General features: G+C 48.1%; 3 protein-coding genes across 4 annotated transcripts; 2 read left to right on the top strand and 1 right to left on the bottom strand.

Annotated features, from left to right (window-relative positions):
• The first annotated feature begins 4,044 nt into the window (after positions 1-4,044).
• On the top strand, positions 4,045-10,926 carry LOC117862390 (DNA-binding protein REB1). 2 transcript variants are annotated; one of them, XM_034745850.2, is made up of 11 exons: positions 4,047-4,674; positions 4,990-5,106; positions 5,206-6,077; positions 6,762-6,846; positions 7,145-7,256; positions 8,135-8,247; positions 8,942-9,039; positions 9,177-9,253; positions 9,715-9,789; positions 10,328-10,390; positions 10,521-10,926. In XM_034745850.2, the coding sequence occupies exons 3-11, from the start codon at positions 5,340-5,342 to the stop codon at positions 10,705-10,707; spliced, it is 1,548 nt and encodes a 515-aa protein (XP_034601741.1). In that variant the 5' UTR covers positions 4,047-4,674; positions 4,990-5,106; positions 5,206-5,339; the 3' UTR covers positions 10,708-10,926. The 2 variants fall into 2 exon arrangements, with proteins under 2 accessions (XP_034601738.1, XP_034601741.1); XM_034745847.2 differs by lacking the exon at positions 4,990-5,106 and having other exon boundaries at positions 4,045-4,674; positions 5,171-6,077.
• Positions 10,927-15,186: 4,260 nt separating this feature from the next.
• LOC117862393 (uncharacterized) lies at positions 15,187-18,445 on the top strand. The gene is made up of 11 exons (XM_034745854.2): positions 15,187-15,345; positions 15,434-15,601; positions 15,681-15,755; positions 15,823-15,875; positions 15,968-16,118; positions 16,315-16,425; positions 16,926-17,052; positions 17,185-17,285; positions 17,635-17,773; positions 17,862-17,914; positions 18,065-18,445. Exons 1-11 carry the CDS (start codon positions 15,304-15,306, stop codon positions 18,140-18,142), a joined length of 1,098 nt encoding a protein of 365 aa, XP_034601745.1. The 5' UTR covers positions 15,187-15,303; the 3' UTR covers positions 18,143-18,445.
• A 3,673-nt stretch (positions 18,446-22,118) lies between these two features.
• On the bottom strand, positions 22,119-23,057 carry LOC117862398 (phytosulfokines 5). Its single transcript, XM_034745859.2, has 2 exons — positions 22,771-23,057; positions 22,119-22,668 (listed from the first exon to the last, which is right to left on the bottom strand). The coding sequence occupies exons 1-2, from the start codon at positions 22,895-22,897 to the stop codon at positions 22,445-22,447; spliced, it is 351 nt and encodes a 116-aa protein (XP_034601750.1). The 5' UTR covers positions 22,898-23,057; the 3' UTR covers positions 22,119-22,444.
• Positions 23,058-23,352: the final 295 nt, after the last annotated feature.

Genomic DNA, 23,352 nt, shown 5'->3' with positions numbered 1-23,352 from the left:
CAACCACAAGGCCGGACACTGCTCTGCTCTGCATGCAGGGCGTATCATGATGACGATGAGATGAGGCAGGCCTGAGCAGGCTCATTCATTCGGAGGACACCAGAGGACTAGAGGAGAGGAGGGGAGAGGAGAGAAATCCATGGCATTGATACTCCTATTTGTATTGTATGACAGCAGCGTCTGTTTCCTGCTGCTGCTCCGTTTCCGTCACATTTCTGGTTGACCTCGAAGCCCAGCATGCATATATCGAGCACATGACACTATTCATGAGATATTGATACCAAGCATCTCATCTTGGGCACATTATATTGTAATGAGGTCAACTCCGACCCCATTAAGAAAAGATATCTGATGCTTGGTATTTTCATGTTTGAGTTTCGAGGTTACCTACATCCCATCCATGCTAGCTTGAACTCTGTACGGGAGAAAGGTCCTGCGTCGCTCCCCCCTCCCCCCGCGGGCGATGCGGGCAACACGGGCGGCGCCGCCGCCAACACCCCCCCCCCCCCTCGAGCTACCTCGCTGCCGTCGGAGGGGGTCGCCGGAAGCCCGTGCAGCTCCTGAGGATGGCAGCGGCAGGGCAACTTGGCTGGTCTTGTGCGCCGGGGGGGGGGATAGTGCAAGGAGAGGCCGGGCGGTGGCAGCCCGGATCCGGCCCCGCTGTGGGCGGATCCGGCTTCCCCGCCCTCAGATCCGTAACCCCCGACGCCCGCTGCCGGTGCTGTCCCAAGGGCTGGGGAAGCTGATGCGGGGCCCCTCCACCTCCACCATCTCGCCCTCCACGTCCGTCGCGGGGCTCTGCTCCACTTTCCACCCTAGCTCCCCTGCTGCCACTGAGGTGACGCTGGTGCGGAGGTAACGCTAGCGCGGAGGAGGCGCGGTGCACAGGCTGCGCTTGGGGCGGCACAGGGCGTGGCGTGAGGAGGATGGCTGCCGGCGAGCGAGCACTTAATTGAATTTCCAAGCAAATTAAAAACAAATTGAATTGTATGTGTAATATTGCGATTGAGCAATTAATTGAATTTCCAAGCAAATTAAAAACAAGGTAGGAAGATGAATCTCACTGTCCAGTAGGTGAAGAACCTGGGCTGTTGTCCCCGTACAGCTCAGGGCTAACCTAACTAGAAAAACGGTGAACAGCTTCAGATTCATCATCTAGCTAGTATCTCTAGCTATAGAGCACGTATGTGTAAGAATCATACATGCTCTACCATTATATAAAACGCATGTTCAAAGGATATTCATCCCAACTCTCTCAACCTCTTCAATCAAACAAAAGATTGAGTCCAACCCATCCCTCTCCATCCCTCTCTTCCAAACACGAGCTGGGTTCACTCCAACCCACAGAAGGGGGTTGGCTCTGACCCGACCCACGTCGTCCCAAAACAAAACGCGTGCTTATTTTTCATTCCACCGACACCTCCTCATCCGTCTGCCTCTCAACACCCACCCGTCCACCTCCCTCTCTATCGACTCGCCCGGCCGAGGCGTCGCGGTCGCCCGCCGCTTGGCTCGGATGCCGCCCGAGCCGTGCCTGCCCCACCCCGCCGCGCCACAGCCGCCCCCGTCCCTGGATGGCCAGCTAGATCCACTCGGTGGAGTACTGTCGGCGACGACCTCAGCCCCAAGGTCCAGCAAAACCCCCACCCCCAAGGTCTCCGGCCGACGCACCGCCTCCATCTAGCTTCCGGCATCGCACGGCCTGAGCCTGGCCTGCTCTACGCTACCGCCGCTCGGCACCACGTGCGACCTCCTCCTGGCCGGCACACCGCACGCCTATGCAACTCCGACGGCCCGCATCCCGCGCCACGCCGTTGCGCCCGTCGGTGGCCCGGCGGCCTACGGCTGTCCTCCTCTTGGCTGGTACGCGAGGCCTCTTCTTAGCTGGCACACCGCCTCCCCTGGCCCACACTCATCACACCGCTAGCCCCCATCCCCCGTCGCTCCTTGGCTCGTGAGGAAGAAGAAGACAGGGAAGGAGAGAATGTTAGGTGGGGCCATGAGCCAGGGTAACAACGACAATTCATTCTAAGAAACCTCTTTCCCTTCCGGCCCAATAACCCCACATCCGGCCCTTTTCCCATGCCCAATTCACCCGACTCCCATCCCGAGCCGCCGGCCCGCCGCCACACCCGCGCCGCTCCACTCCCTCCATCCGTCGGCGGCTCTGCTTGGCCGCTTCCATCCTCCATGCCTGTGGCTTCTCCAGGGCCTCTCCTTCCGTGTGCCAACACCAGCACCTCGTTCTCTAAGCCCCCCCGACCACCGCCACCACGCCGTCCCGCACCCCATTCTCGTCGCGTGCTGCATCAAGTCGGACAGGTGTGCAGTGCCATCCGCCGTGTGCCGCCTATAACATTGCTGCCGAACTGCTGTTCCAAACCCTAGCCGTTAGACTTCACCAGCGTCGTGACTCCCCCACTCGCTCCGCTCACTCCTCTGCCGCCTCTCCTCCCAGTCCCAATCCCCTACCCTGCCGGCCGGCATCCTCCCACCAAACCGCATGTCTTTCCCTGCAGCCAACCCCGCCGACCTCCTCATCCATAGCATATCTGCTCCGCCGCGGCTGAACGCAGGCGCTCGTGAGGGAGTTGGGGGAGTGCGGGCAGCGTCACATCCGGCGAATCAGCTAGGACAGCCCCACGACTGTCCAGGCGACTGTGGCTGCGGTTGAAGAGCTCAGGAGCAGGCACCGACGGCCACTCGAGCAGGACCTTGGACGAGGTAGGCTACTCGTCTCTCTCAGTTATTTTTTCCTTGCTTGTGATTTGTCCTTTTTGTGTGAATCCGTGGATAATGCTCTGTTCCAAGGATCGACCAAGCCCCTAACTTGGTATCGTATTTGTGTTACTACCAAACTTTCCTTGTCCACACTCCACAGTTATATTCTGAATTAAAAAAAAAACAGTCACGAACACTTCTAGTGTAGCTAAATTCAACTGCTCAAAACATACATGCTAAAATTTAGTTCTGTTGAATTGGACAGGGATTTTTCTTATCAACCCTGAAGGGCTTAAAACACATAGTCATATTTTCAGGCTGCAACAATAATCTTCCAATTCCATGCTTGGCCTATCACAGTTATAGAGCTACAGGGATAGAGGAGGAAAAAAAAAAGAGGATGACAGGTGGACCCCCAGCTGACAGGTGGGGTTCACAACTAACGGTGTTAAAAGGACATCCATCCCAACCCTATCAACCTCTTCAACCAAACAAAAGGCCGGGTCCAACCCATCCCTCCAATCCAAACACGAGCCGGGTTCACTCCAACCCACAGAAAGGGGGTTGGCTCTGACCCGACCCACGTCGTCCCAAAACCAAACGCATGTTTATTTTTCATTCCTCCGACGCCTCCTCATCCGTCTGCCTCTCAACACCCACCCGTCCGCCTCCTCCTCTGTCCACTCTCTCCCGACTCACCAGGCAGGGGCGCTGCGGTCGCCCGCCGCTTGGCTCGGACACTGCCCGAGCCACGCCTGCCCCACCCCGCCGCGCCACAGCCGCTCCCGCCCCGCCCCGCCCTTGGATGGCAAGCTAGATCCACTCGGTGGAGTACTATCGGCGACGACCCCAACCCCAAGGTCCAGCAAAACCCCTGCCCCCAAGGTCTCTGGCTGGCGCGCCGCCTCCATCTAGCTTCCGGCATCGCCCGGCCTAAGCCTGGCCTGTGCTACGCTGCCACTGCCCGGCACCACGTGCGAGCTCCTCCCGGTCGGCACACCGCACGCCTCTGCAACTCCGACGGCCCCTATCCCGCGCCTCGCTGTTGCGCGTGTTGGTGGCTCGGCGGCCTGCGACTGTCCTCCTCTTGGCTAATATGCGAGGCCTCCTCTTAGCCGGCGCGCCACCTCCCCTGGCCCGCGCCCATCACACTGCCAGCCCCCATCCACCGTTGCTCCTTAGCTCGTGAGGAAGAAGAAGACAGGGAAGGAGAGAGTGACAGGTGGGGCCATGAGCTAGGGTAAATGGCAATTCTGAAACCTCTTTCCCCTCCGGCCCAATAACCCCACCTCCGGCCCTTTTCCCATCCCAGTTCACCCGAACCCCATCCCGCGCCGCCGGCCCGCCGCCACACCCGCGCCGCTCCACTCCCTCTGTCCGTCGGCGGCTCCGCCTGGACGCTTCCGCCCTCCACGCCTGCGGCTTCTCCAGGGCCTCTCCTTACGGGTGCCTACACCAGCACCCCGTTCTCTAAGGAAACCGCCCCCCCGGCCGCCGCTGCCGCGCCGCCCCGCACCCCGTTCTCGTCGCGTGCTGCAGCAAGTCGGACGGGTGTGCGGCGCCGTCCGGCCTGTGCCGTCTATAACATTGCTGCCGAACTGCTATTCCAAACCCTAGCCGTTAGACTTCGCCGGCGTCGTGACTCCTTCACTCGCTCCGCTCACTCATTTGCCGCCTCTCCTCCCAGTCCCAATCCCCCACCCCGCCGGCCGGCCTCCTCCCACCAAACCGCCCGTCTTTCCCTGCCGCCAACCCCGCCGACCTCCTCTTCCACAGCATATCCCCTCCACCGCGGCCGAACGCAGGCGCTCGCGAGGGAGTTGGGGGAGTGCAGGCGGCGTCGCATGCGGCGAATCTGCTAGGGCGGCCCCGTGTCTGTCCAGGCGACTGTGGCTGCGGCTGCAGAGCTCAGGAGCAGGCACCGACGGCCACTCGAGCAGGACCTTGGACGAGGTAGGCTACTCGTCTCTCTCAGTTATTTTTTCCTTGCTTGTGATTTGTCCTTTTTGTGTGAATCCGTGGATTATGCTTATTTTTTCCTTGCTTGTGATTTGTCCTTTTTGTGTGAATCCGTGGATTATGCTCTGTTCCAAGGATCGACAAAGCCCCTAACTTGGTATCGTGTTTGTGTTACTACCAAACTTTCCTGGTCCACACTCCACAGTTATATTCTGAATTAAAAAAAAGCAGTCACGAACACTTCTAGTGTAGCTAAATTCAACTGCTCAAAACATACATGCTAAAATTTACTTTTGTTGAATTGGACAGGGATTCTTCTTATCAACCCTAAAGGGCCTAAAACACAGAGTCATATTTTCAGGCTGCACCAATAATCTTCCAATTCCATGCTTGGCCTATGATGAGATGGATCTATTGTAATTCTAGGTATTGGACTTGCATGACCGCACTGAATACTAATATCAGTTCATTTCTTGAATGTTTGGGCCAGCATCAAATACTCAATGGAGAGGGTTTCTGCTGCAGAGAAGGTTGTGATAGGCAGCAAGGGGGAGAAAAAAGGCCACCGGAGCAAGAAAGACAAGGGGAAGAGAAAGGGAAAGAAAGACAAGGCCCAGGGTCATGGGGGTGATGGCTATGGATCAATTCAATCTGATGACATGAATCATAGTGTTGAGATAGAGCAAGCTGAAGTTTTGGCTGAGATGGCTGAAAAACCATGCTTGGAGCATGCAGAAGACATCATGAGCAAAAGTGATGTGAAGGAAGACAGGAAAAAAAAGAAGAAAGATAAAGAGGCTGACACTATCAGCCAGAAGCAGATACTTGATGCTAGTGATGTAAGTGTTGGGTCAGGGTATGTAGAAAGGAACATGGGAAAAGGAGAACATGATAGTATGTCGAAGAAGGGCAAACGAAAACACCGGGATGGTGAGACTTCCTTAAATGGTTCTTGTGATGATCAAATTGTTTCAAGGGGCGATAAGAAGAAGAAAAGGAATGAGCGTTCAATTACCTTGGAAGAGGGCAATGAAGCTGACATGTCAATGATGGGGCAGAAGACAAAGGGCAAGAAAAAGAGGGGAAATGAGAGAGATAATGTTGGTGTAGACCTAAGTCAGAATATACCAGCTGGAAATGGGAACAGTTGCAACAAAGAGAAAAAAACGAGTAAGGATGACAATGATGGTGGCAAAAGTAAAAAAGTAAATGTGGCACATGGAAAGGACAAGGGTAAACGAGTGAGCTTCACTGATGATGTGGAGGTGTTTAAAATAGATGGTGGTGGTGGTGATGAAGAGGGTGATGGGAGTGGTGATTCTGAACTGGTGCATGGCCAACGGTTTACTCATGAGGAAGATGTGAAACTAATGGAAGCCATCCAGAAATATTCAGAGGTATCTTCTCTTGCTTTATAGTTTGTATTGTTCGTTTCATAAGTTATGCATGTTTATTGAACACCTTTGCTTGCTAATAAGCGTATGATCGTGTATTAGGCTATTAGCATACTTTATAGACTGGAAACCATGATCTAGACATGGAAGTATGAGATAGTGCTTACAATTATTTGTTACTCAGCGATGTGGTTCTTTAACTTTACATAGATGGACTGTGAAAATTCTTTGTTCAAGTTCAACCTATTTACTACAAGACTACTTTCAGTTATTTGTTCAAATATTAGACATATTGATGAAATGAACTTGTCATGTTGCACTTATATTTGCACTTACAAGACTACTTTCAGTTATTTGCACTTATATTTGCATATCTTCACTTTCAAGAAACTTCAACTGAGCATTCAACATTAACGTAATCCAGCTTTTACTATGCTTATTTATCTCATCTTTTTTGCGTTAACTTCAATGGGGGAGTTCAGGATGTTATTTATAGACTCTTAACCGGTACCTTTTAGGTATTTTGTTGTTCCATATTTAGATAGTAAGCTCTGTATTTTAATTATTTTGGAGTTTGGATGTTATATCTTGTTCCTACTTTGTTCTATTTACCAATAAATAAATGTGTGACTTTACATGCTCATCATGGTCCAAACTTCAATTATGTTAATTTGTCTCTCTGTATAGATAAACCAGTTGGGAGAGAAAGGGTTAGAGATGATTCGGGAGTGCAAAAAATATCCAGAGACCAGGGGTTGTTGGGCTGAAATAGGTATGCAAAAAATATCTAGTGCTATCTCCTTTTACATTTCCCCTCTTATATTGTCTTGCCCTTTTATGATAATATCAGTTACACATGTAAGTCTACAAATACAAATTGAAATTAATCTTTAGGCTCATATGCTGAAAACAGTAGTTGACTGCAAGCTTTGTTCTCACAGAATATGTACTTTGCATATAATTTGGGAAATCAGCTAGTGAATAATGTAACATTGCTTGAATCTCGTTAGTCGACGTGTACGCTTTCTTGATCTTGGTAGTAGATGGCTTATTCATAATTTTTGTTGCAGCAAAATCATTACCTCATAGACCCGTGATGGCTGTGTACAAACGAGCGCGGATTTTACTTTATAGAAGTGATGAACGTAAATGGACTCCAGAGGAGTATGAGATAATTCGACGGTACCATAAAATTCTCCTGCTGATATCATATGAACTTTATTTTATTTTGTCCATTACCATGCTAGCGTTACTTATTTGATGTTGAGAAAGAATCATATTCTCTGATGTGGTTTGCCTGAATCCATGTTTCTATATTTTTGTGTGCTGTGGGACTCAACCAAAAAATCAGATTACATGAACGCTAGTCATTAATTCTATCTTGATTCTTTACTATCCAAATTTGTGCTAAGAGATGAAGAGATAACTACTAGCACTTCATTTTTGAAGTCAAATTAACTACGATGGCATATTGGCATGTAAGATAATATGCTATATAGCTCTCTGCATTCCCCATATATTTCCGTTTAAGATCTTGTTCACAAACTTGAGCAAAAGGTGAGCTAATTACTTTGGTACTTTGTGTATAAGATTTAAATATGGTATTTTATCTCTCGGTACCACTGTCATGTACTTACTGCATAATAGACCCTAGCTGTTGCAACACCACCCTTACTGCAGCATACTTTCTTGGCATTTATCTTGAGAAGTAATGTTAGGCTACTCCAATCCTTACTATCATGCGCATTAAATGATCTGCCATGTAAGATTTTTGCTGAGTTGGTAGTAAATTAATGAGAGCGTTGAAAGTTGTATCTTCGTGGAGATACAGCTTAGGCACAAAATCCAACTATTGAAAACTGCACAGTAGCACTGGGTGGAGTTATTTCCTCGATAATTGGTTTGGGTCCATTGTCGTAGACAGCAACATACAACATTAATTGCATTGGGACCCTCAGAAACAACACCTTGTATCACTCTTGTATTGGGACTTGGGAGTAGCCTTAGGATCTTGTTTTCTGACTGTCTTCATATGGCTAAGATTGTCGTGCATTACACAGGTTTGTTGAAAAGAATGGCACAGGTTGGAAGGAATTGGCAACAGAACTTGGAAAGAGCGAAATCCATGTAAAAGACACATGGAGACGAATGAAACCCAAAAATTTAAAAAAAGGTGTTTATCACTGCTATGACTTATAAGCTTATCATTTGTCACAATTTGTTAGCTGATTCATCAGTGTTTCACATAAATGTTTTTTTTCATTTATTGCAATTATAAATCTCTACATTATTCTATTCTGTACACTCTTCCGGAACTTGCATTATTTCTATGGCACTCAGGAAAATTGGTGTAGTAAAAAAAGATTCTGGGATTTAGCTGTAGAGCAACTTTTTCCTGTAGTTTATTTTGGTTTTTTTCATAACATGTGTTATATTTCAGATTTCATTAGAAGAGATAATTTCACAGAATGTCCTTATGGTTCGTAGTTTATCCTTTGATTTGAAACTTGGTATGAACCAGAGTTCTCAATAGTTGCAGCTGCATCTTTGGAGTTGATATCCCTTATTTTCGGTAGAGATGGTTGGTTAGAGTATATGCTGTTATGAAGTAGAGGCATGCCCAATGCGATAATTACATACATCATTTATTTGGGATATTGGTTCATGTAACTTGAAATCGCATGCACCTATTAAATGGAAAGAGAAAATTTCAAGGGATGTACCAATTAAATTTTGAGTAAACAGAGCTTCACAGTCAAAATATGTGTTCCATGTTTTTTCTACCGTGAAGGAAGTTTCATCATATAATATAAGAGTTAGAATTGAGTTTACCAATGACCTCTTTAATTGGTAAATTAAATATTCAGGGACTTGGACTCAGGATGAATACCAAAACTTGTTTGATTTGGTAAATTTGGACTTGCGTGTGAAAGCACACCAAAAGATTGCTCCTACTCATCGCCAGGTGTGTGATTCTTTATTGTTGTCCATGATATGCTTTGCAACCAGATTTCATGTTTACAATCTTCCATCAGTGCTCTTTCATACTGTTTCATTCCTTAATTCTATACAATCAAGTGATTTTGTTTACTTTTGTGACAGCTAAGAGATAACATTTCCTGGGAGGCCATCAGTGAAAAATTAACCACCCGTAACAACAAGGACTGCTGCTTGAAGTGGTTAGTCTGTTGCTAGCTATTTAATGCATAACATAATTTCCTCTTTGAATCTGTGCCTAATTTTGTATTCCCTTGACTGAACTGATTAAGCTGTCCTAACATCATAAGTTTGAAACCGGAGGGAGTAGATTCAGGTTTTCTGCATTTTTATTTATATTGGTCTGCCTTTATCTTCCTCAAACTGACTGGGACATCTTCAAAGCTGAATGCCCATGCATTGCATCAGTTCTGTTTATAGAAGTTAGAACACACTATTTAGTGCAATGTTGAGTATCTGTTCAGTGTACAGATTCTGCTAGGAATTGAATTATTATAATTACTAATTTTCAAACTTTCTTAGCTAACATGCTTGTATTGACACTTCTGTAAAATGCAATTGTTTTGTCTGTACTAATTTTTCAACTTATATATGAATATGCTACCATCGGACATAGTCTTTAAATGAAACTTATGCATAACAGGTACCAGCAATTAGCATCGCCACTGGTTAAAGAAGGAAACTGGGCAGATATTGATGATTATCTGTTGATGGAAGCGTAAGTTTCTATAGTTTACATATTGAATACCATGTCGTAATTAAATGTTACATATCATCTGCTAGATGTTTGGGCTATGATTATGATCTGACCTGAAAGTGCCTATGAATTATAAATATATTGTTTTAGTAAGGAAATGGTCTGTATTTGGACTCTCCTTTTGATTTAGTCCAACTTGCCCGTGTACTCTAGAACCGGGCAAATAATCCTCTCTAATTCCATACCAATTCCATGTAAGTCTAATACTCTGTAAAGGTGATTTCATGACCCTTACTTGTAGCTCCTTTTTTTGTGCACAAACTCTTAATGAATAGAGTGAAACACAAGTCTTTTTTGGACGAAGGGGGTTTTGTCAACATGTATCTGAATGACAATGTGTGGATGGTATTTGCTATGTTCAGATTATAGCCCAGTGCCCAGTCCTCCTGTTGGTGTCACCTAGTCGCATTATCTTGTTTTGTCCTGGTAGAATTTTTTCTTTTCGATATTTGTTATCACGATATATAGCATGGGCTGAATTTTCTTAACAACAAACCAGGCTTCAAAAGGGTGACGCTGTTTGTTTTGAAGACGTTGACTGGGAGAGACTTCTTGATCACAGGTGAATTGATCGCTGACTTTGCTTCAACAGTCTGTTGGTAGTGTAGTAATTTTCATAAATGGTCCCTATAATATTAAAACAACTGGTATTTGTCCATGTCAGTTACAATAATGGGTTATTTCACACTCAGATCTGGGGAGCTTTGCCGTCAACGGTGGAACCAGATGGTCCGCATGATCGGCGGCCATAGAGAGAAGCCTTTCATTGAGCAAGTGGAAGTGCTTGCCAGGCGTTACTGCCCGGAAATGCTTGATTACAGGAAACCTGAAGCGTCCGACTTATCGCCAGACGAACTTGCTGGAGAATCTGACTCGTAACGAATAGCATAGCCCTCTTACATCTCACCTGCCAGCGGCTGTTTGTGCCCTGTAAATTTGTTTGCCTTTTGTTATGTATGGCATCTGTGGAAATATTAGCAGTATATGGTTCAAGCTTCAGCGCAGACTGCAACGATGTCGCATTTTGACCAGAACTATATTGTTGAGAGCATGACTGGCGTTACCTGCTCTTGTATCTGATTAAGTGTTGTTGCTTCACCGAATGTTGTTCTACACTTGTGCTTCAATTCTGGATGATTTCCATGGTGTCGTGATGTCTCTCGAGTATGCACTAGCACGGGCTGCCCGTGCGTAAAATACTAATTATGCTTATATTCACCAACAAGAATGTATGCCATCATGTTGACACGAAAACGTGCCTCGCCAGGTCTCATAGCAACCGAGTGAAACATACCAATCAGATCAAAACCGACGAGCGTGTTTTTTATGCCCCCCCTCCCCCCCAAGATACTCGATCTAGGCTTTCCATAGCGGCAGGCCAAGAGGATTCGGATTCACCATCACCCCCGCGCACGCTCTTCTGCTCTCGCCAGAGATCCACCACCCGGCGTCGTCGCCGTCCTCGACCTCTCCCACCTCCCACTCACTGCTTGCCCCTCTGCTCCTCTTGATGAGTAAGGGCAGCTTCCTGTGCTCGCTGGTCCTGCTACAAGTTTGCATCGTCCAACTGTCCCTGATCTCGAGCCAGCTGACCGGAGCCCAGATTGGAGACAACCTTTGTGCCAAGATCCAATCCAGAGGGCGCGGTTGATGTCAAGCCATGGCCGTGACGAGTTCAACGGCCACAACGCTGATTTAATCTTTGATGGGGAGCTGGCCAATTTTTTAGAAGATGGAAATACATCCGGCCTCCGCAATAAACACACACAACCAAGTTCTTACAAATTCTTCAGCTCAATAGCTGTTCATTAAAAGAATATATAAAAGGAGGAAGTGTACGTTAAAAGAGAATAATTATAAGCAATGCTTAATATTGCAATGTCTAATATTGCTTATCCATCATCCTTGATGAAAAATGTCCAAAGACTTAATTGCTCATCTTGTCAAATGTACGGTCTTACTTATGTCCTCACGCCACGTTAATAAATCGCATCCGATATATTCCGCTATAGGTAACCTCAAAGTGACGAAGGAAGATCACCCATGAGCAGCCGAGCAAGAATAGAGAATGTCGAAACATCAGATGGATCTCCACGACAACGTCTTCATGAAGAACATGATGCCAATAGCACCATCATCGTTGGCACATAGAGAATTGAAACATGACCATATGGGGAGGTGCAAACAAGTCGCCTCTAAGGAGGCACTTGCAGGCGTCATCGACAAGGCTTTCAACCCGACCTCTACCACGCCATGCCAACAGCAGCCTAAGCAAAAAAGTACAAAAGGTACCTCACCGAGCTGCTGATAGTGCCGAGCACACCCACGACTGCAGGCCATCATTATCGAGAGCCATCCGCCGCCACCGCGACTCACGCCCATCGTGCTAGGGCAGGGGCCAATCGTGGCAAGGCCTAGATGCGTGTCGTGTCATGGCCGACGCCACGCCAAGTCCACCATGCTGCTACCCTATCGCACATCTGATGAGGTCCGACCATGCTGCCACCCTGTCGCACATCTGATGAGGTCTGATTGGAAGGTTGTTGGTTGCGGGATCTGGACACAAGGTTTCTTGAACCCACGCACTGCAGGAATGGCATATCCCCGAATAGATCCGGAAGAAAAAACTGGATCCAGCCTCGAATATACCGGATTAGATCGCCGAAGGCTTATCACCAAGAGTGCCGCAGTTAAAATCCATCCCAACCCTCTCAACCTCTTCAACTAGAGGAGGAAAAAAAGAGGATGACAAGTAGGGCCCCAGCTGACAAGTGGGGCTCACAACTAATGGTGTTAAAAGGACATCCATCCCAACCCTCTTAACCTGTTCAACCAAACAAAAGACTGGGTCCTATCCATCCCTCTCCATCCCTCCCATCCAAACACGAGCTGGGTTCACTCCAACCCACAGAAGGAGGTTGGCTCCGACCAACCCACGTTGTCCCAAAACCAAACTTATTTTTCATTCCACCGAAGCCTCCTCATCCGTCTGCCTCTCGGCACCCACCCGTCCGCCTCCTCCTCTGTCCCTCTCTCCCGACTCACCAAGCAGGGGTGCTGCGGTCGCCCGCCGCTTGGCTCGGACGCCGCCCGAGCCGCGCGTGCCCCACCCCGCCGCGCCACAGCTGCCCCCGCCCCTACCCCCGCTGTGGCGCGGCGGGGTGGGGTAGGCGCGGCTCAAGCGGCGTCCGAGCCAAGCGGCGGGTGACCACGGTGCCCCTGCCTGGCGAGTCGACAGAGGAGGAGGCGGATGGGTGGGTGTCGAGAGGCAGACGGATGAGGCGTCGGTGGAATGAAAAATAAGCATGCGTTTAGTTTTGGGACGACATGGGTCGGGTCGGAGCCAACCCCCTTATGTGGGTTAGAGTGAACCCAGCTCGTGTTTGGATGGGAGGGATGAGTTGGACCCTGTCTTTTGTTTGGTTGAAAAGGTTGAGAGGTTTGGGATGGATGTCCTTTTAACACCGTTAGTTGTGAGCCCCACCTATCAGCTGGGGGCCCACCTGTCATCCTCTTCTTCTTTTTTTCCTCCTCTGTCCCTATAGTTGTGAGCATGTATGATTCTTACACATACATGCTCTATAGCTAGAGATACTAGCTAGATGATGATTCTGAAGCTGTGCACCATTTTTGTAGTTAGGTCAGCCCTGAGCTGTTCGGGGGACAGCAGACCCTGGCTCTTCACCTACTTCACCTACTGGACAGTGAGAATCATCTTGCTACCTTGTTTTTAATTTGCTTGGAATTCAATTAATTGCTCGATCGCAATATTACACATACAATTTAATTTGTTTTTAATTTGCTTGGAAATTCAATTCGCGCCAAGCCCTGCGCCGCCCCGCTTGTAGCCTGTGCGCCACGCCTCCTCCATGCCAGCGTCACCTCCGCGCCGCTGTCCTCCACGCCACGCCACACGTAGCCTGCGCGAAGCGCCTCCTCCACGCCGGCGCCACCACCATGCCATTGTCGTCCCGTCGCCTTCACAGGGACACCTTGCCCCTACTGCCGTCCGCCGCTGCGTGCGGTTTCATCGCCCATGCCGAGGCTGTCGCCACGCGCGGTCTCCTCACCCCTGGCCGGGGTCCCCGCGCAGACCATTCGCCATCCTCCACCCGGGCTACCACCTTGTTCACGGCTGCCTATGCTACTGCCAAGAGTCGTACCGGCACCATGGTGCACCTGTGGCGTCGATGATAGGAGTGGCAACGGGGGAGCTGGGGTGGAGAGTGGAGCACAGCGCCGCGACGGACACGGAGGGCGAGACGACGGAGGTGGAGGGGCCCCGCAGTGGTTTCCCCGACCCCTGGGACAGTGCCAGCGGCGGGCGTCAGGGGTTACGGATCCCGGGGCGGGGAAGCCGGATCCGCCCACGGCGGGGCCGGATCCGAGCTGCTGCCGCCCGGCCTCTCCTTGCGCTGTCCCGCCCCGACGCACAGGACCCTCACCGGCCAAGTTGCTCCACCGCTGCCATCCTCGGGAGCCGCACGGGCTTTCGACGATCCCCTCCGACGGCAGCGAGGTAGCTCGGGGGGGGGGGGGGGGGGGGGGTTGGCGGCGCCGCCCGTGTTGCCCGCATCGCTCGCGGGGGGAGGGGGGAGCGACGCAGGACCTTTCCCCCGTATAGAGTTCAAACTGGCATGGATGGGACGTAGGTAACCTCGAAACTCAAACATGAAAATACCAAGCATCATATATCTTTTCTTGATGGGGTCGGAGTTGACCTCATTACAATATAATGTGCCCAAGATGAGATGCTTGGTATCAATATCTCATGAATAATGTCATGTGCCCGATATATGCATGCTGGGCTTCGAGGTCAACCAGAAATGTGACGGAAACGGAGCAGCAGCAGGAAACAGACGCTGCTGTCATACAATACAAATAGGAGTATCAATGCCATGGATTTCTCTCCTCTCCACTCGTCCTCCGTCATACAATACAAATAGGAGCTGAGTTAATTATCAATTGGCAAAACTAAATTTGATTTCGACCGCCCGCAATTAGGAGTCCTTACCCATTTCCCAACTCACACGTATTAAACAAATCGTATTGAATGATGATAATGTTCATGTAGTAGGGCTGCAGCCCAATCGAGTCCAGTGCAGAGCTGGGTCTGGAATTAGACCTTCATGTGCTTTTGTCTGCTACTGTACTAGATTTTTTTAAGAATTGGAATTTGGAAGCAAGAAAGATTTTTTTTTGAAAAAAAATGGAATTTGGAAGGAAGAAAGATTTTTTTTTAAAAAAATGGAATTTGGAAGGAAGAAAGATTTTTTTTTTGAAATAAAAAACTGGAAGGAAGAAAGGATTGGATTTCCTCGGAGCACTGCACTGTGCTAGCTAAGCAGCTAGTAAGCCTCTGGCCTGTCAACACCAACACTTCTGCAGTCGGAAGCAACAGCTGATGAAAAATCGTTGCCTTTCTTGTTGCCGCTGCAGCTGCCCGCTCCTCATCACCGCCCACCCGTCGCCGCCATGGCATCCGCCTCCGACACCGACACCCCCAATCCAATCGTGGTACGCGCTCCTTCCCTTCCGATTGGATTCTTCTCCTCCTTCCTTGCTATATAAGCGTACTGCTCACTGGAGTATCGCTTGTCTGCAGCTGGGCTGCGGCGCCGCCTCCGTTGACTACCTGGCCACGGTCGCCTCCTTCCCCAACCCCGACGACAAGATCCGCAGCCTCTCCCTCAAGGTGCAGGGAGGCGGCAACACGGGCAACGCCCTCACTGCAGCGGCACGCCTCGGCCTCCGCCCAAGGATCATATCCAAGGTCAGTATTCCCTTCTCTCAACAGCGACTCGACTCGACTCGACTTGCTTCCAATCCATGAATCCATGAATCCGATCCAGGTAGCCAACGATGCACAAGGAAGAAACGTTCTCAAGGAGCTGCAAGACGATGGCATCGACACATCCTTCATGCTGGTAAGAATCGCGTCACCATGGTGAATTGCTCACAATCACTTATTACTGCCGCCATTGGAATGTGCAGGTTGCCGAGGACGGGAATACGCCCTTCACCTACATCATTGTTGATAACCAAACGTTAGTTTTGACATACAAACAGCTCACATTCCTGCCAACTGTATTTTCTTTTTAGTGTCATACTGCTCATTGGGTCCCCTTCTGCCCCTCAGGAAAACTCGTACTTGTATACACACTCCTGGTTATCCCCCAATGTCGCCAGAGGAGCTCACAAAGGAGAACTTGTCTGCCGCTTTGGACGGTGCAGACATTGTCTATTTTGATGTGAGGTTGCATGACACCGCTTTGGTTGTTGCACAAGAGGTAATAATATTTTCCCACCTCACCATCTCATTCCACAGGAAAAATAGCTTACAGATTTGAGATGTGGCTCCAAATAGGAACTTCCACTTCAACGACCTGACTTCTGATGTCATACAAAAGCCTTTTTTTGGCTAAATTTTCTCCATGCTGCTACTGAGACTCATCTTTATTTATGGGACAATCCACTCCAGTGCAGGCAAGTCAAAGAAAAATCCCTATTTTGATTGATGCTGAGAAAAAGAGGGAGGGACTGGACGAGCTTCTTAATTTTGCATCTTATGTTGTATGTTCTGCAAAGTTTCCCCAGGTAAGTTGTTCCGTTGCAGAAATGCATAACTACTGAATTCCAACTGACCATTGCCAAGTTTTTCCGCAAAGGTGTTATTATTGATCACTTCCTCCATGTATAAATAGAATGCTTACATTTCTCATGGCTTAGGCAAAATCTTTATTTATTTTTCGTAACATTAGGCTCAGTATTGTTAAATTGGAACGCAAACAATCTCTATCTTTGCTTTACTGTAGTCTCTGCTCTCTAATATATCTGTATGAGTGTATGTTATGTAACTACCGTAATCCCATGCATGGTGTGGTGGTGCGTAAGGCTTTGCAATCAGCTCAGATAGGAGTTTCATCAATGGTTAAGCTTTGCGTGGCTATATGCAGTTGGATTATCACAATGGAATTTTGTGATTGGCAAAGAAAATTCCATCATGCTGATATTTTGAATCACTGGCATGTATTAAGCAGTTTCAGTTTGCTGTTATCTTGTGGGTTTTATTCTTTCCAGCTATTGTAAATTTGTAGGCCTGGACAGGAGCCTCATCAATACCAGTTGCTTTAGTGTCTATGCTTTCAAGATTACCTTTGATCAAATTTGTTATTGTAACCCTAGGGGAGAAAGGTTGCTTAATGCTTGAAAGAAGCATGATAGGTAACTTCACTGTAGGCCTGCTTGTCAATACTAGCTAAGCATTTTAGAGATTACATAGATATAGTTAGATAGCATGGTTATGCATTTTGCCAGCAAAGTATTCAGTTCTTTTTTCTCCTTTTTGGACTGCAGATGCTTTTGAGGCAGAGGAAATAGATGTAGAGGCTCTCTTGGACTCACTAGAGAAGAAAGTTGAACAGAGTTCTCACACGCCAAACTGCATTACTTCCAAGGTATAATGCCTTATATGTAACATGGTATGGGTGTGCTTTCCCATATTCAGTCTATTCCTCTATCATCTTGGAGCTTATTAATCTATAATCACAGGGTAGGAACTGCAGTACGCTAATATAAAAGAAGCCTGACATGCTGTAAATAAACTGAAGTTCCTTGATTTAAAAACAAAATATTAATCTGAAATAAGTGTCAATACATGCATCGGATTTTTCGTTTCTAACACATTGTCTGGAGCTCCATCAAATGGCAATCTGTTTCGAAATTCATAACTGATTATGTTTGAATTTATAATTTGAATAGTAACTTAACTAATAAATTTGTTTCTGCTTCTGTCCTTGTTTTCAGGCAAATTTGAGAATAAGTGCAGATGGAGTAGGGTCCATAAGTGGCAGGTTACTGCTAGGTACGGCCGAAGTCATACCACCTGATGAGCTCATAGATACAACCGGTGCAGGAGATGCATTCATTGGAGCAGTTCTGTATGGTGAGATGATTGCAGATTGCTGACCACTGAGACATTTTTGAAATCTTTGTTACACAGCCTGATTGTTCCTTTTTTTTCTTGGGATTAGGTTTATGCACCAGCATGCCACCAGAGAGGATGCTGCCTTTTGCAGCGCAAGTGGTAAGGCATTTTTAACAAAATTTTCCAGTCTCACTAAATGAAAAATAGTCGAAGAGGAAAGTTGCTACAAGGCATTACACATTACATTTCATGGTTGCTTCCCTTACCTAGTTACCTTACAAATCAAAGTGTTTGTGCAAAAAATTGCAGGCTGGCTGCGGTTGCAGAGGTTTGGGGGCTCGAAGCAGCCTTCCTTGTCGCACAGACCCACGCCTGGCGGACTATTGATCAGAATTCAGTAATGGCCTGCCTGCTTTCCATGCTTATAAATATTCCAATGAGATACATGAATGATAGTAGGCCGCGATAATAAGGAAAAAGAACAGCCTGCACCTGTAGAACTACTGTAGATCAAGACTGTGATGCCCAGGAGTTATGTTCTGTTGTAGTATGCCTATGAAAACCTCAAGTTTTTCTTTTAGGAGTTTTGGGTTACCCACTTATTATCCTTGCGCAAAGATGTATGTATCATCACATTTGCGATTTTTTATTTGATTTATAATGAGATATGCCCATGCCTGTTGAACTGAATCCATTACAACTCGAGTTGTTTTTGGACTACTCAATGATTATTTTGCGTTCGCGCCTGATTTGAAGCAAGTTGATGCAGATCTTATTGTGAATATTTTGTACTTTGCTGGCATTTTCACCAGCTTTCGTCTCCTCAACTGGAGATGAAAGTGAAGTGTGATATTGCTTCATGCTTGATATGGATACGATATATGAAAGAAAACTTGCCGTAAATAAATTTGTAGCAGAGATGAGATATCCAAGAAAGAAACAAAAGACCCGCTAAATTTGAAGTCAAGACTTGGCTCACTTGCTGTGAACCGGATGGTAGCTAATAAGCCAAAGTGGAGAAGATAGCATAGAGTAGCCTAGTAGGCTGGCAGGGTGTCGCAGCTCGGTTCACAGCAAGTAGTGCCACCATTCAGATCTTCGTAAAATCCACCTGGTAAAATCCGAACCGTCAACTGCCTTATTGCTGTCTCTTTTGCCACCTGGTGAAAGTAGTGCCATGCCATGGGGACGAAGTGATACGGGATCGTCCCGCTGGGATCTATAGAGGAGCGTTGAGCAGCGAGGGATAGAAAACCAATCGCACTTTTATTGATCATCAAGTTACTACATATTTACACGTGTACAAATATCAAGTCAGATGCTAACAATTTCATCTAGTCCTTGATCTTTCAATCAAAAAAAAATGTAAAAAAATACATCTAGTCCTTGGAGCTATCTGGGAGCCCACAAGGGAGCGTGCACACGTCGTGGCGAGAGCGGGCTGTGGCGAACAGGACTCGCGCGTGCGTCCGGCGTGAGCGTGAGGTTGGCTGCCACGACGACACGACCGATGCAAATTTGATGGAGCAAGATTAATCCATCGATATTGTTCACCGGTCATCCACGGCCGTGGGCAGCGCGTGGCGGCAGAGAGGGCACATGTTGCTGTACTGCCCCAACCACTTGGCGACGCAGTTGGTGTGGAACTCGTGGCCGCCCGAGCACGGCATCACGCTGATGTCTTCGGCATCCTCAAAGTCCTCCAAGCAGATGCTGCAGCAGGTCTGGTGGTCTGGTGATGCTGCATCAGCTGCCGTGTGCGTGGCTGCGCTTTTCCTTCACGAGAGGCGAGAGGAAGATCGCGTGGTCGACGCCGGCGAACGATAGGTCGTGCCCTCGTCTACCTCTCTCTACTGGGAGCAGCTCGATCCCTCTCTTTTTATCTAGGTTTCTTGCAGTCACTCCTCTTCATTTTTCAGTTCGTTCGTGGATTGATTTAATCATACATAGTCCGATAGAACCACAGGATTGATTTTTGAACTGGACCTTAAAATGGCATTGTACTGGGATGGGCTTGAATGATTGTGCCTTTGATTTGTTGGGTTGGATAGAGCAGCAGTGTATCTATAGATCCGGCCCAAAGATACTAGCGAATTTAACGGACCTCAAAAGAAATTGTGCGACTACTTGCAGAGGATCAAAGCTCGTTCCGATCGAGTTGAAGCCTGATTCTGCATGCCGGTATCGGTATGCCTGTATGACTACAGGATATATATGCATACTCTCTATAGAACAACTTCCTCGGCTGTTGCAATGGATCAGTTAGTGGTCATGCTTGCTTACTCGTCACCTGGCAATTGGCACGCTACGTGCTAATAGCTCACAGGTTGACACCTATTGTCTCCTGCTAGGTCGGAGCCTGACATCTTCTCTTTCTAAACACCGTCACACCCGCCACTTGCTGGATTAGTTCCATTTCATTTTCATTTTGACGCCACTACGCTTTTGTATGGTCACTGTCACCGTCAATGGAAACAAGTTAAACCGCGTCGTCCTGCCTAGCTAAGAGTTGAAAATCTGAAAGCCCGAAATATTTACCTTCCGAAATTCAACCGGGCTCTCAAGATGTACTGATGGGCGATTCATGGATGAAAACCAGACGCACTTGTCGACAAACACGTACGGAGTACTACACGCAGACGCCTAGTGCATATATCACCCACCTACGGTCGTATGTATACATGTATACGCGCCATGCATGTACTTTGCGGCCTAGGTGTGGGATATATGATCGACATTTGGATGTGTACACATGCATGCCACTACATAGCTACTCTATATATCCTACATTCCTACGTACCCACTGCAATGCAGCAACCAACACTGACCAAGTTAACTGAATTTTTCCCCTGGTCAGGTCAGACAGGTATCATCTGCATGCATGATCTACAAGCTAGCACTACAGTGTGCAAGATCGATCTCTCTATCTGTCTGTCCGTGTGCACGAGGGCCGGCCGGGATCGGATAGTAAGATACCACATCACTAGATGATCGATTGTGCGGGCAAAAAGTGGTCACACCAATCCGCAACTTTGCAAGTGGCCGACCCCTTTGTTCACATTGACGGCCCTGGCCTGCCGGAAAAGAAGCAACTACAACAAAGTGCCCATCGTTTGATCTATAGCATATACTACATATATGCTACACAAACATCTAGTGCAATAAGCTGGCATGCTGCTTTAACCAATAAAACCCCAACCCTGCGCACTATAGCCTGAGCTGCTGCTCTAAACTAGTACCGCAAACAGTGGTGCACACAGGGGGCTGAGATCACTGCTGCCAGCACTGATGGATCACTCACTCTACGTGCTAAGCTTGATAAGATAATGGAGTGGGCACTATTGGGCATTGGCCACGCACTCGACCTGCACAAACCAAAACGCATGCATTTCAAGCTAGGATTTCATGTAAACAAGTGATCGCACTACATGATTAGTCCGCTTTATCAGTAGCAGAGTAGGCTAGTGCTGAAGCAAGTGGACCGTCGTCTGGAAATGGAACGTGTAGACTCAGCAGCAATAGGCTCTGTAACATTGGCAAGTGCTGGCACATGGTGTTTCACTTTCATGTATATCACTTTGACTACTCGTAGCTCTAGGGCTTTCACAGATACCACGGCTACTTTATTTACTTGTGAACAAAAAAGATAGAGAAAAGCTTCATCCTCAGCTTGGTACTATGTAGTTTGCAATCCAGCAGTAGCACTCCTTGTGTGTGAAAAGAAACTGAATGATTGCCACGGCTGTCATGTGGGGACTGATCTGATCTGGTCTGAGGAGCATCTTTGCGTGTCTCTCTTTGCCGGAGCAGCCCAGAGCCTCAGACATAAGAAAATGATGAGCTGTAGCTGCACGGTGCCATGGTGTTTACTTTTTATGAGCCACCGCGCTCCGACCATCATGTGGAATCTCGGGGAGCCCATAATTTAGTGCTGTAGACTGTAAGTGTAGCTACTGTAGCTGGATCAACCACGATGTTTGCTTTCTTGGGCTAGTAATAAAAAATTGGTTATTTTCTTGGATTAAGAAGATCAGGGACAGGCAGAGAGAGGGAGAAACTGTTTACAAGAAGGAGATCATCAGAGAATCTGACAGGGGTCACAGTCTCACAGACCCGGAGGCGGGACAGGGAGACAGACATTCAGGCGCAGACACCATAAAGCAAAGCACAAGTGTGCGTAGTATACTAGGGTAATTGCCATTTAATTAATTAAGGAGAAGAAAATCACGGCCATGAGTTTGTTCATAACTTGGAACTCCATCACACCAACACAAAACAGAATAAGTAGAGCTAGGCAGTGTAGGCAGTACTCCTACATTTGTTAGAAGGAAACCACTCGCATGGCATGGCAGTATGGCACACATGAACAAACCTGATCAGCTTTACAATATATCTCATACCGCGCCGATTACAATCAAAAGCCTTGAAGAAAATAGTGGTAAAACATGCATGTATTATAGAGAGATGTACAAACGAGGTGACGGACACACGCATATACTAATCCTAGAGATGGATCACGGATACTAATTAGTGGCAGAACTTATAATTAACCTAGCAGAAGGTAGATGTACTAGATGAGATTCCCTGTGTCAACTTTGCAGCATGTACTCGTCAGACTCCCAAGTCCCAACCAAGAACAACCAACCGAGATGAGGATCTGCAGCTGCCTGTCCTCCCCCTCACACGGGCTCATGGCTTGCCCTTGTGCTGGGTGTAGATGTAGTCAAGGTGCGCGTCCCGGAGCAGCCGCCTCTGCAGGCACTCGTCGTTGCCCTCCTCGCACGCCGGCTCCTCCGCCTCCTCCTCTGCTCCCATCACCTCAGTCTCAGCGACTGATGGGAGCTCATCGCCACTAGCCGCGGCGTCTTTCTGAATCACCGGTTCATCATCTGCAGCCACCTTGGCTCCATTCTCTGCAAGAGGCTCAGAAACTTAGAACAACGCTGAGCTGGTAATAGGATCGATGAGCAAAGCGTATACACATGCACAAGCTACGATTGAAGCACGAACCGTACCTTGGATAACCAGAGGAGCAACAGAAACAGGCAGGGGGCGAGCCGCTGCGGCGCAGTGGAAGAGGCAGATGAGGAGGAGCAGGGCAAGAGCCGCGAGCGGCGAAGAGATACGGCTGCAACGCCTCATCTCTGCCGTGGCTTCAACAGTTGAAACTAGGCTGCGTTGTCCAAGGGCGAGAGGATCGGAGAAGCTGCCTGTACTGCCTGCTCGAATAGAGTGAGTGAGTGCTGGTTGGCTGCTGGTGGGTTTGGCCTCTGGGAGAGGATGGCTGGTGATGGTGGCGCCGAGGCTGGCAGCTCTATTTATAATGCGGAAGCGGCGAGCGAGGAGCCGAGGAGAGGGCAGGCAAGTTGCAAGTCGCAACGCCGGCACAGGGGCAGAGAGGTTCAAGTCGCACGCGCACTCGAGTCGGCAACACGTTTGTCCGTAACACGTAGTAGATGTAGAGATTTGGCGGGATGTGTGGTTCCAGCCTTCCACTACCACAGTGTGCCAAACAAACTGGTGCCTAAGAAATAGCTTCCCTACCCACTTCGAGCAGAGCTAAGAATCTATTATCTAAATACAATAGTGTTAAAAGA

This window comes from Setaria viridis, chromosome 7 (genome assembly GCF_005286985.2).
Source record: "Setaria viridis chromosome 7, Setaria_viridis_v4.0, whole genome shotgun sequence".
NCBI classification, from domain to species: Eukaryota; Viridiplantae; Streptophyta; class Magnoliopsida; order Poales; family Poaceae; genus Setaria; species Setaria viridis.
Note: the sequence above shows the minus strand (reverse complement) of the source record. Positions and strands in the feature narration are given on the sequence as shown.